We start from the raw sequence: 14,181 nt of genomic DNA, 5'->3' as shown, positions 1-14,181 counted from the left end.
CTCTTCACAGCACAGGTCATAAGAGAAGCTTGTAGATTCTAGTGGGGAGTCTGAAGGACCTGTGATGTCAAGAAGAGGGAGGGATCTGTGCTGTCATGTGATGCTCCAGCCCGCCCACTTCATGACATCACACAGGTCCTTATGCCTCAGCATCCAGCACAGCCCAGGCAGGTATGCGGTGATCTTGTCCCCTCTGGCCCCTGCTGCTGCTGCCCCCTCCTCTACCGGCCACACAGAGCTCCCCAGCTGCTGCAGGAATCCAGCGCTGGGGAAACCATGTGTGTCCCTGTTTAAGGAGTATTCATTTGCTGCTCCCTGCTCAGCGCTGACAGGTGGGCGGGGAAGCGGCTAATGAATATTCACTGCACTTTAATCATCGAGACCATGTGGTTTCCCCAGCCCTGGATTCTGGCAGCTGGGACATTTTTCTGCCTCCTGCAAGTGGGATAACAGTGCGATCCCACTGCTGCTGCTCCCTCCCCACGTTACATCCGGACCATAAGACACACCCACACTTTCCTCCCAAATTTGGAGGGAAAGAAGTGCATCTTATGGTCGGAAAAACACGGTACATAAAGAGAGCAGTAATTCAATCCTCTAATAATAATAATTTTATTTCTATAGTGCCAACATATGCTGCAGCACTTTACATTTTAGAGGGGACTTGTACAGACAATAGACATTACAGTATAACCATAAACACATAGATCAAAACAGATACCAAGAGAAATGAGGGCCCTGCTCGCATACCTATCCTTTAGTCGGGGCTACACAACACTTGTGTGACTTGTCTGCTACTTGCGGTCGCACCACTCTATAACAGCGGCCATTGGGCTGTAAGACAAATAGCCATGTTGCGTACACAAGTCACACATGAGTAATACTGCTGTGCATGGAGGCACAGCTGTGTGCAGAATTACGCTCCGTTTGACTAGATTTTATTTTCCATGCCCCCAATGTACTTGGCATTCGGTATAACTGTTCTAGATCCGTGAAATGCCATGCATCTGTGATGTCTTCTCCAGTGTTGCTATGTAACGTCAGACTGATGAAGGAAGAAGTTTAGGACTACGAAGACAGACAAGTTTCTTTACAGCAATGCTGTGTGGAGACAGCTCTTGAGTACACGGCAAGACATAAGGCCACAGTCACACGCTCAGCATTTTACATTAGTATTCGTAAGCCAAACCCAGAAGTGGAACAACCAGAGGAAGAGTATAAGGCTATGTGCACACGTAAAATGGTACCCTGCGGATTTTTCTGTTGCAGATTTGATAAATCCGCAGTGGAAAACCGCTGTGGATTTACCACGGTTTTACAACTGCGGTTTTCTATAGGGGCAGTTGTAAAACCGCTGCGGAATCCGCAGAAAGAAGTGACATGCTGCGGAATGTAAACCGATGCGTTTCCGCAAGTTTTTTTTGCAGCATGTGCACTGCGTTTTTTGTTTCCCATAGGTTTACATTGAACTGTAAACCTATGGGAAACTGCTGCGGGTCCGCATCGTGTGCACATACCCCAATAGAAACACGTCACCACTAGTGATGAGCCAGTGTACTCGTTGCTCGGGTGACCTCCGAGTATTTATGACTGCTCGGAGATTTCGTTTTCATCGCGGCAGCTGAATGATTTATGGCTATTAGCCAGCCTGAGTACATGTGGGGGTTGCCTGGTTACTAGGGAATCCCCACATGTACTCAGCCTGGTTAATAGATGTAAATCATTCAGCTGCCGCGATGAAAACTAAATCTCCGAGCAGTCATAAATACTCGGAGGTCACCCATGTATGCTCGGGAAAACCAGAGCAATGAGTACACTCGCTTATCACTAGTCACCACTTCTGTATTTATCATCACTCCTGGTTCTGGCTTACACATACTGAGGTAAAATACTGACCGAATATTCAGTGTGTGCACGTGGCCATAGGATGTGAAATACAATTAAACAATGGAAATTACTGAGGCATCCGAATGGCCACTAACTATTCTGAAAGCTCCCAAACATGCTACATGGAAATAGATTTCCTGCAAGTTTGCTGTGCTACTTTATATATTTTTCAAGTTCAAAATTTTGTTTTTGTGGGATTTTTTTAGTTTATGAAGTCCCAAGTTAAAGCTCAAATCAAATACATTAAGATCATGAAAAAAAACAAAAACAAACAAATCACACACACACACACACACACACACACACACACACACACACACACACACACACACATACAGAGCCATTGTCACAATGAACATACCTGCATGCTATCTTCCCTAACTCTACTAGAGGTCCATACTTTGAAATATATGGCTGACACTTATTTAGGTGCGCTCTCATTTCACTCAAGCAGATCTGAAAAAAAGCAGAGAATACCAGTAAGACTTATGGTAACGTGGATTCAGCCTCTATATTATATTTAAATTGTCAGCCACATATGTAAAACCGAGATCAGCCATGTACTATATTACATATAGTAAGTATCAGCAGGCACAACCCAAGATCTTCTGCCTTACCTTCTCTTCACATCCCTCGCAATTCTGAAAGACAGTTTTCATCTTCTTCATGATGTCCACAGCAAGCGTTCCTGCTGTACATAGGGGAGCTCGGCAATAGGGACATGCGTCGGCGTTATTACTTAGACTAGCTTTTATACAAGAGTAACAAAACCTAAAAGACAAGAGGAAACAGAATGACCACACTGTATGGCAGAACATGTGAACCTAGCTATACTGACTAATGGACTGGTGCAATAAGCATTATTATCTCGGTACTGTGTTAGTAAAAGGAAATAAGGTTTCCATGATTGTCAAAGGAAAGAATTTTACATGAATATGTTCAATTCCTATAAAAGTAGTGCAAGGCAAAAGTATTACAAAATAAAATCACTTTTTATTACTTCAATTTAAAAAAATTAAGTCGGAGTAGTGGGGGTCGGTGTCCATTTTGCTGGAGTCAGAGTCTGAGTCGGTATAAATGGACTCACTCCGACAATATATAATAAATTGGGTATGGGTACAGTAGTTCAGTGCAGGATGTGCTTTAACCCCTTAAGCCCCAAGGGTGGTTTGCACGTTAATGACCGGGCCAATTTTTACAATTCTGACCACTGTCCCTTTATGAGGTTATAACTCTGGAACGCTTCAACGGATCCCAGTGATTCTGACATTGTTTTCTCGAGACATATTGTACTTCATGATAGTGGTAAAATTTCTTTGAATATTACCTGCGTTTATTTGTGAAAAAAACGGAAATTTGGCGAAAATTTTGAAAATTTCGCAATTTTCCAACTTTGAATTTTTATGCAATTAAATCACAGAGATATGTCACACAAAATACTTTATAAGTAACATTTCCCTCATTTTTACAACACCATTTTTTTTTAGCGACCACATCTAATTTGAAGTCATTTTGAGGGGTCTATATGATAGAAAATACCCAAGTGTGACACCATTCTAAAAACTGCACCCCTCAAGGTGCTCAAAACCATATTCAAGAAGTTTATTAACCCTTCTGGTGCTTCACAGGAATTTTTGGAATGTTTAAATAAAAATGAACATTTTACTTTTTTTCACAAAAAATTATCTTTTCACCCCCAATTTTTTATTTTCCCAAGGGTAAGAGAAGAAATTGGACCCCAAAAGTTGTACAATTTGTCCTGAGTACGCTGATACCCCATATGTGGGGGTAAACCACTGTTTGGGCGCATGGGAGAGCTCGGAAGGGAAGTAGCGCCGTTTGACTTTTCAATGCAAAATTGACAGGAATTGAGATGGGACCCCATGTTGCGTTTGGAGAGCCACTGATGTGCCTAAACATTGAAACCCCCCACAAGTGACACCATTTTGGAAAGTAGACCCCCTAAGGAACTTATCTAGATGTGTTTTGAGCGCTTTGACCCACGAAGGGCTTCACAGAAGTTTATAATGCAGAGCCGTAAAAATAAAACAAAAATTTTTTCCCACAAAAATTATTTTTTTAGCCCCCAGTTTTGTATTTTCCCGAGGGTAGCAGAAGAAATTGGACCCCAAAAGTTGTTGTCCAATTTGTCCTGAGTGCGCTGATACCCCATATGTGGGGGGGAACCACCGTTTGGACGCATGGAAGGGCTCGGAAGGGAAGGAGCGCCATTTGGAATGCAGACTTAGATGGAATGGTCTGCAGGCGTCACATTGCGTTTGCAGAGCCCCTAATGTACCTAAACAGTAGAAACCCCCCACAAGTGACCCCATGTTGGAAAGTAGACCCCCCAAGGAACTTATCTAGATGTGTGGTGAGCGCTTTGACCCACCAAGGGCTTCACAGAAGTTTATAATGCAGAGCCGTAAAAATAAAACAAAAATTTTTTCCCACAAAAATTATTTTTCTGCCCCCAGTTTTGTATTTTCCCGAGGGTAACAGGAGAAATTGGACCCCAAAGGTTGTTGTCCTATTTGTCCTGAGTACGCTGATACCCCATATGTTGGGGTAAACCCCTGTTTGGGCACACGGGAGAGCTCGGAAGGGAAGGAGCACTGTTTTACTTTTTCAACGCAGAATTGGCTGGAATTGAGATCGGACGCCATGTCGCGTTTGGAGAGCCCCTGATGTGCCTAAACAGTGGAAACCCCCCAATTATAACTGAAACCCTAATCCAAACACACCCCTAACCCTAATCCCAACAGTAACCCTAACCACACCTCTAACCCTGACACACCCCTAACCCCAATCCCAACCCTATTCCCAACCGTAAATGTAATCTAAACCCTAACCGTAACTTTAGCCCCAACCCTAACCCTAACTTTAGCCCCAACCCTAACGGTAGCCTTAACCCTAGCCCCTCCCCTAGCCCTAACCCTAACCCTAGCCCTAACCCTAGCCCCAACCCTAGCCCTAGCCCTAATGGGAAAATGGAAATACATTTTTTTTTATTTTTCCCTAACTAAGGGGGTGATGAAGGGGGGTTTGATTTACTTTTATAGCGGGTTTTTTAGCGGATTTTTATGATTGGCAGCCGTCACACACTGAAAGACGCTTTTTATTGCAAAAAATATTTTTTGCGTTACCACATTTTGAGAGCTATAAATTTTCCATATTTTGGTCCACAGAGTCATGTGAGGTCTTGTTTTTTGCGGGACGAGTTGACGTTTTTATTGGTAACATTTTTGGGCACGTCACATTTTTTGATCGCTTTTTATTCCGATTTTTGTGAGGCAGAATGACCAAAAACCAGCTATTCATGAATTTCTTTTGGGGGAGGCGTTTATACTGTTCCACGTTTGGTAAAATTGATAAAGCAGTTTTATTCTTCGGGTCAGTACGATTACAGCGATACCTCATTTATATTTGTTTTTTATGTTTTGGCGCTTTTATACGATAAAAACTATTTTATAGAAAAAATAATTATTTTTGCATCGCTTTATTCTGATGACTATAACTTTTTTATTTTTTTGCTGATCATGCTGTATGGCGGCTCGTTTTTTGCGGGACAAGATGACGTTTTCAGCGGTACTATGGTTATTTATATCTGTCTTTTTGATCGCGTGTTATTCCACTTTTTGTTCGGCGGTATGATAAAGCGTTGTTTTTTTACCTCGTTTTTTTTTTTCTTACGGTGTTTACTGAAGGGGTTAACTAGTGGGCCAGTTTTATAGGTTGGGTCGTTACGGACGCGGCGATACTAAATATGTGTACTTTTATTACTGCGGGAAGCTTCCCTATACCGCCGGCACATCGCGATCATCTTTGATCGCGGTGTGCCGGGGGTTAATGTGCAGGGAGCGGTCCGTGACCGCTCCTGGCACATAGTGCCGGATGTCAGCTGCGATAGGCAGCTGACACCCGGGAGCGCGGCCGATCGCATATGATGTACTATGCCGTCACTGGGAATTAAGTCCCAGGGCACCTCGACGGGATAGTACGTCATATGGGATTAAGGGGTTAAAAGGTTTCCATAAGAATTTGGGAAAGTTATGAAATGTCCTATAAATGTCTGTTCCCGATCTATGGATCTCTGCACTTTATGCACATGCTCAGTAGTGAGGCAGGGCTGGAGTCGTGGAAATTGAGGAGTTGGAGGTTTGGCTTACCGAATACACAGCCCTACAAGTAATAAACACTGTTGTTTTTTTTTTGTGGGGAGATCCTGCATTATTTATTTTGGAAATTGTGGACAGGCATACAGTGCGATAAGGGACTGTGCCAAAAATGGGTTAGGCTGGGTTCACATTTGCGTTTAAAAACGCAGCGTTTTAAACGCAAATGCATTTGGTGCAAAAACGTATTTAAACGCTGCATTTTTTTTTTAGACGCGAGCGTTTTTGCATGTTTTAATACAAACGCGGCGTTTGGACGCGTTTACATGCGTTTTTTCCTGCGTTTGCGTTTTTGAAACGCATGATGAGAAGTGTGTGACAGCTGCCAATCATCAAAATCAACAGGAAAACCCACTATAAACAGAAATAGCTAGGGTTAGGGTTAGGATCCCTAGTAACCCTAGGGATCCTAACCCTAACCCTAAGGGATCCTAACCCTAAGGGATCCTAACCCTAACGCCAACACAAACCCAAACGCTAAGGGATCCTAACCCTAACACAAACCCAAACGCTAAGGGATCCTAACCCTAACACAAACCCAAACGCTAAGGGATCCTAACCCTAACACAAACCCAAACGCTAAGTGATCCTAACCCTAACACAAACCCAAACGCTAAGGGATCCTAACCCTAAGGGATCCTAACCCTAACACAAACCCAAACGCTAAGGGATCCTAACCCTAAGGGATCCTAACCCTAACCCTAAGGGTTAGGATCCCTTAGGGTTTGGGTTAGGGTTAGGATCCCTTAGGGTTTGGTTTAGGGTTAGGATCCCTTAGGGTTTGGTTTAGGGTTAGGATCCCTTAGGGTTTGGTTTAGGGTTAGGATCCCTTAGGGTTTGGGTTAGGATCCCTTAGGGTTTGGGTTAGGGTTAGGATCCCTTAGGGTTAGGGTTGGGGGTTGGCTTATCAGTGTGTTTTCTTGTGTTTTTCTATTAACCCCTTCATGACCCAGCCTATTTTGACCTTAAAGACCTTGCCGTTTTTTGCAATTCTGACCAGTGTCCCTTTATGAGGTAATAACTCAGGAACGCTTCAACGGATCCTAGCGGTTCTGAGATTGTTTTTTCGTGACATATTGGGCTTCATGTTAGTGGTAAATTTAGGTCAATAAATTCTGCGTTTATTTGTGATAAAAACGGAAATTTGGCGAAAATTTCGCAATTTTCACATTTTTAATTTTTATTCTGTTAAACCAGAGAGATATGTGACACAAAATAGTTAATAAATAACATTTCCCACATGTTTACTTTACATCAGCACAATTTTGGAAACAAAATGTTTTTTTGTTAGGAAGTTATAAGGGTTAAAATTTGACCAGCGATTTGTCATTTTTACAACGAAACTTACAAAACCATTTTTTTTAGGGACCACCTCACATTTGAAGTCAGTTTGAGGGGTCTATATGGCTGAAAATACCCAAAAGTGACACCATTCTAAAAACTGCACCCCTCAAGGTACTCAAAACCACATTCAATAAGTTTATTAACCCTTCAGGTGCTTCACAGCAGCAGAAGCAACATGGAAGGAAAAAATGAACATTTAACTTTTTAGTCACAAAAATTATCTTTTAGCAACAATTTTTTTATTTTCCCAATGGTAAAAGGAGAAACTGAACCACGAAAGTTGTTGTCCAATTTGTCCTGAGTACGCTGATACCTCATATGTGGGGGTAAACCACTGTTTGGGCGCACGGCAGGGCTTGGAAGGGAAGGAGCGCCATTTGACTTTTTGAATCAAAAATTGGCTCCACTCTTTAGCGGACACCATGTCACGTTTGGAGAGCCCCCGTGTGCCTAAAAATTGGAGCTCCCCCACAAGTGACCCCATTTTGGAAACTAGACGCCCCAAGGAACTTATCTAGATGCATAGTGAGCACTTTGAACCCCCAGGTGCTTCACAAATTAATCCGTAAAAATGAAAAAGTACTTTTTTTTCACAAAACAATTCTTTTAGCCTCAATTTTTTCATTTTCACATGGGCAACAGGATAAAATGGATCCTAAAATGTGTTGGGCAATTTCTCCTGAGTACGCCGATACCTCATATGTGGGGGTAAACCACTGTTTGGGCACATGGTAAGGCTCGGAAGGGAAGGAGCGCCATTTGACTTTTTGAATTAAAAATTATTTCCATCGTTAGCGGACACCATGTCGCGTTTGGAGAGCTCCTGTGTGCCTAAACATTGGCGCTCCCCTACAAGTGACCCCATTTTGGAAACTAGACCCCGAAAGGAACTTATCTAGATGTGTGGTGAGCACTTTGAACCCCCAAGTGCTTCACAGAAGTTTATAATGCAGAGCCGTGAAAATAATAAATACGTTTTCTTTCCTCAAAAATAATTATTTAGCCCAGAATTTTTTATTTTCCCAAGGGTTACAGGAGAAATTGGACCCCAAAAGTTGTTGTCCAGTTTCTCCTGAGTACGCTGATACCCCATGTGTGGGGGTAAACCACTGTTTGGGCACACGTCGGGGCTCAGAAGGGAAGTAGTGACTTTTGAAATGCAGACTTTGATGGAATGGTCTGCGGGCGTCACATTGCGTTTGCAGAGCCCCTGGTGTGCCTAAACAGTAGAAACCCCCCACAAGTGACCCCATTTTAGAAACTAGACCCCCCAAGGAACTTATCTAGATATGTGGTGAGCACTTTGAACCCCAAGTGCTTCACAGACGTTTACAACGCAGAGCCGTGAAAATAAAAAATCATTTTTCTTTCCTCAAAAATGATGTTTTAGCAAGCATTTCTTTATTTTCACAAGGGTAACAGGAGAAATTGGACCCCAGTAATTGTTGCGCAGTTTGTCCTGAGTATGCTGGTACCCCATATGTTTGGGCGCACGTCGGGGCTCGGAAGTGAGGGAGCACCATTTGACTTTTTGAATACAAGATTGGCTGGAATCAATGGTGGCGCCATGTTGCGTTTGGAGACCCCCTGATGTGCCTAAACAGTGGAAACCCCTCAATTCTAACTCCAACACACCCCTAACCCTTATCCCAACTGTAGCCGTAACCCTAATCACAACCCTAACCCCAACACACCCGTAACCCCAACACACCCCTAACCCTAACCACAACCCTAATTCCAACCCAACCCTAACCCTAAGGCTATGTGCCAACGTTGCGGATTCGTATGAGATTTTTCAGCACCATTTTTTAAAAATCCGCGGGTAAAAGGCACTGCGTTTTACCTGCGGATTTACTGTGGATTTCCAGTGTTTTTTGTCCGGATTTCACCTGCGGATTCCTATTGAGGAACAGGTGTAAAACGCTGCGGAATCCGCACAAAGAATTGACATGCTGCGGAAAATACAACGCAGCGTTCCCGCGCGGTATTTTCCGCACCATGGGCACAGCGGATTTGGTTTTCCATATGTTTACATGGTACTGTAAACCTGATGGAACTCTGCTGCGGATCCGCAGCGGCCAATCCGCACCGTGTGCACATAGCCTAATTCTAAAGGTATGTGCTCACGCTGCGGAAAACGCTGCGGATCCGCAGCAGTTTCCCATGAGTTTACAGTTCAATGCAAACCTATGGAAAACAAAAATCGCTGTACACATGCTGCAGAAAAACTGCACGGAAACGCAGCGGTTTACATTCCGCAGCATGTCACTTCTTTCTGCGGATTCCACAGCGGTTTTACAACTGCTCAAATAGAAAATCGCTGTTGTAAAACCGCATTGAAATGCGCAAAAAAACCATGGTAAATCCGCCATAAATCCGCAGCGGTTTAGCACTGCGGATTTATCAAATCCGCAGCGGAAAAATCCGCAGAGGACCAGAATACGTGTGCACATACCGAAACCCTAACCCTAACCCTACCCCTAACCCTACCCCTAGTTCTTACCCCAACCTTAGTGGAAAAAAAATTTTTTTATTTTTTTTATTGTCCCTACCTATGGGGGTGACAAAGGGGGGGGGGGTCATTTACTATTTTTTTTATTTTGATCACTGAGATAACCTATCTCAGTGATCAAAATTCACTCTGGAACGAATCTGCCGGCCGGCAGATTCGGCGGGCGCACTGCACATGCGCCCGCCATTTTGGAAGATGGCGGCGCCCAGGAAAGAAGACGGACGGTCCCCGGGAGGCCAGGTAAGTATAAGGGGGGGGGGGAGATCAGGGCACGGGGGGGGGGGCGGATTGGAGCACGGAGTGGGGGGATCGCTGTGCGGGCGGGTTGATCGGAGCACGGGGGGGGGAAAATCGCTGTGCGGGGGGGGTTTGATTGGAGCACGGGGGGTGTGATTGGAGCACGGGGGGAGCGGGCAGGAGGACGGGGGAGCGGAGCACAGGACCGAGGGGAGCAGACCACAGATCGGGGGGCTGGGGGGGCGATCGGAGGAGTGGGGTGGGTGCACATTAGTGTGTCCAGCCATGGCCGATGATATTGCAGCATCGGCCATGGCTGGATTGTAATATTTCACCATTTTTTTAGGTGAAATATTACAAATCGCTCTGATTGGCTGTTGAAAGTGAAACTGCCAATCAGAGCGATCGTAGCCACGAGGGGGTGAAGCCACCCCCCCTGGGCTAAACTACCACTCCCCCTGTCCCTGCAGATCGGGTGAAATGGGAGTTAACCCTTTCACCCGATCTGCAGGGACGCGATCTTTCAATGACGCATATGCTGCGTCATGGGTCGGAATGGCACCGACTTTCATGACGCAGCGTATGCGTCAAAGGTCGGGAAGGGGTTAAAACACATGCGTTTAAAAACGCATGCAAACGCATGTGCTTAAAAACGCATGCGTTTACATAGACATCAATACGTTTTTTTTTGCCGCAAAAAAGCGCCGCTAGAAATTACTACATGTTGCATTTCTGCAACAAAACGCATGCATAGAAACGACGCATGCGTCGTCAAAACGCATGCGTTTTTAATGTTAAGTATAGGGAAAAAAATGCATGCTTTTTTTGCGATAAAACGCAAAAAAAAAAAAAACGCAAATGTGACACCAGCCTTAGTAGTATGACCAGAATATGCAAACAAGCGGTATGTTGATTATATCAAGTTACAAAGCAATTACAGAACAAACTAATAAAATATAAGTTAATTAATTATTAAAAATATAGGACTATGGTTTCCACACAGATTTGAGACTCACACAACCCTGGCTGCACTACATGCAATTGTGGGAAAAATGAGAACTAGATACATCTCCTATCCATCCCTACTGTAAAGGTACCGTCACACTCAGTGACGCTGCAGCGATATAGACAACGAGCCGATCGCTGGAGCGTCGCTGTTTAGGTCACTGTAGAGACGTCAAACACGGCAACACCAGAACGATGCAGGAGCGATCCAGTGACGTAACGGCGACTCACTTATCGTTCTCGCTGGTTGTTAGCTCCATGTAAAACCATTGCTGGCATCGTTGCTTTTGCTGTCAAACATGACGATACACGCCGACCTGACGACCAAATAAAGTTCTGGACTTTCAGCTACGACCAGCGATGGCACAGCGGGATCCAGATTGCTGCTGCGTGTCAAATACAACGAGATCGCTATCCAGGACGCTGCAACGTCACGGATCGTTGTTGTTCTCGTAAAGTTGCTCAGTGTGAAGGTACCTTTAGTCTCTATTTAGATCCATTATCTATCGTTTAATACCACAACTTCATTTCTACCAGGATGCTAGTACTCTTAGTATTCTCAAATCAGAACAAAATATGGAGTTATAGTGATTAAATACTACAATACTTCTGAGCTAGAAATTGCCTGGGTCACATTGTTCAAAGCAGATTTTCTTCACTAAATCCCTTTTTCCTGCTCATTTCCTGACAAATGTCTTGTCAAACTGAACAATGCCTGAACACAGCTGTGACCTCCTGATAAGAGTATCTCCAGATACTGTTCTGCAGCAGTCTGCTCCGGTATATACTGTATTTTACTGCAGTCGCCCTGTATGGCGATTGGTGCAGCCTCCTTATAGAATATATTCACGTCCAGTGAACCCACATGAATATATGGAGAGGACGTACAACATGTGCATAAATGTCAAAACATTATTCTACATTTTTCCCAAAATATTACAGTCAATCTTAACATAATCAACTGGTTGTAGAAGTGTGCAAACTAAAATTCTTGTGAGTTCATCAGTATTTAACAGTACAAGGCCTGTAAATTACATTTCCCCATGTACCCCTGCTACTGATTGCAGCATTTACAATAATACTAGTATATTTAATGTGGTATAAAATACTACATTATTATAAAGTAAGCCCCCAAAAACGACAGAGTTTGACCATTTAAACAAACCCCTCGTCTCCTGTTCTGCTACTGGAACCCAAAGGGCAGATGATGATGACCGTAGTTGGGGTCCAAGTGCGATTCTTCAATACAACTGAATCGTATTCAGCCCAATATTATTGTGAGCCCCCGCGGGAAGGGTCCTCTCTCCTCCTGTACCCATTGGTGAATTTTTCCTCCAGATTATTGTACTTGTTTATTATGTATTCCCCTTTTCACATGTAAAATGCTATGGAATAAATGGGGCTATAATAATAATTATAGACTGCCTATCTTTGTAGTGCTAAGCACAATCATTATATAGATAAAGTCTCTTCCCCGTCCACTGCATGGAAATCATCATTTAGGCTGTGTGCACACGTTGCACATTTTTTGCGTTTTCTCGCTATAAAAACGCGAAAAAAAACCCGCATACATTATGCATCCCATCATTTAGAATGCATTCCGCAATTTTTGTGCACATGATGCGTTTTTTTTCACGGAAAAAAAAACGCATCGCGGTAAAAAAACACAGCATGTTTATTAATTTTGCAGATTTTTTGCGGATTTCCCCTCGTGGCTAAATACATATTAGGCGGGCGGCACTGTACCTGAATGATGAGTATCAAGTTTATATGTATTCATATGCTCCAGCTCTTGCAATATGTTGTGCATCTGAAATAGGCAGAGGCCTGCTAGCAGAGATTGATCAAATGACTCTGGTATGTTTTTTGTTCACCATCTTATGTGCTCCTTAGGCTACATTCACATTAGCGTTCCGCTAATGTGCGTCGCTGTTGCGTCGGCGATGCAGCGGCGACGCGCCCCTATGTTTAACATGGGGGACGCGTGCGTTTTTTTTGTTGCGTTTTCCGACACGTGCGTCGTTTTTGACGCTAGCGTCGGACGCAAGAAAATGCAACAAGTTGCATTTTTCGTGCGTACGATTTTCATCAAAAAACGAGGCACGCGTCGCAAAACGCAGCGTTTTTGCGTGCGTTTGCGCGCTTTTTTTGTGCGTCGTGCGTTGCGTCGCCGACGCAGCGGCGCGCAACGCTAATGTGAACGTAGCCTAATTTCATCTATTTGGTGAAACATTTATAACTGTATGGTAGCTAGGGCTAATGATATTGTGGTTATCCACGAAAGGCATCAATGCCAAAGATTATTTATAATCAGGGTGCACATTCTGCCACTAAACGCCTAAATAACATGTTCTCTTATTGTTTTTATTCTGCACAGTGTGGGGTTTAGGCCTCCCTAGGTTTAGGTGTGTTCTATGTATAGCCAAAAGGGGTACCTTTAGTGCAACTTTGTTTGGGTAGAGCCGGGACCCTGTGGGTCAATCAGGGTCAATTTAGGGACCCCAGGGCCAGCCATCGCGGAGCGGGGGCGCCAATACGCTTCCCCTAGGGTGCCAACCCCCGCAGATAGGCAGTATTCAGCATAGACAAATACTAGGGTATGTCTTTTTTCCCCATCCTAGTTTTTTCACGGTGTGTTGTTACTGGTTTGCCATTGGTTGTTGGCATTTTAAATTATATTTAATAAAATTTGTATTTTAGGGTATTATATGACTACATGTACACCGATTAGTCCCTCCCCTACTCCCCTGCACTCACTGCCCGGCGCCCGCTCCATAATCCCCTCCACTCACCGCTCACACAGGGTTAATGGCAGCGGTAACGGCCCGCGGTGTAACGCACTCCGTTACCGCTGCTATTAACCCTGTGTGTCCCCAACTATTTACTATTGATGCTGCCTATGCAGCATCAATAGTAAAAATATGTCATGTTAAAAATAATAATAATTAAAAAAAAAAAAAAACCTGCTATACTCACCCTCCGCTGCCTTTCTCGCTCCTCACCATGCTCCCGGGACCGCTC

The 14,181-nt window shown here is 44.0% G+C and overlaps 1 protein-coding gene across 1 annotated transcript in view; it reads right to left on the bottom strand.

Moving 5' to 3' along the window:
• The window catches only part of RNF125 (ring finger protein 125), a 35,197-nt gene that overhangs the window by 10,451 nt on the left and 10,565 nt on the right, over positions 1 to 14,181 (bottom strand). The window contains exons 2-3 of the mRNA XM_069731253.1: positions 2,505 to 2,658; positions 2,249 to 2,343 (exon numbers count right to left, since the gene is read on the bottom strand). Of these exons, the coding sequence (XP_069587354.1) occupies positions 2,249 to 2,343; positions 2,505 to 2,658 (249 nt within the window). The remainder of the gene's footprint in view (positions 1 to 2,248; positions 2,344 to 2,504; positions 2,659 to 14,181) is intronic.

This window comes from Ranitomeya imitator, chromosome 6 (genome assembly GCF_032444005.1).
Source record: "Ranitomeya imitator isolate aRanImi1 chromosome 6, aRanImi1.pri, whole genome shotgun sequence".
NCBI classification, from domain to species: Eukaryota; Metazoa; Chordata; class Amphibia; order Anura; family Dendrobatidae; genus Ranitomeya; species Ranitomeya imitator.
Note: the sequence above shows the minus strand (reverse complement) of the source record. Positions and strands in the feature narration are given on the sequence as shown.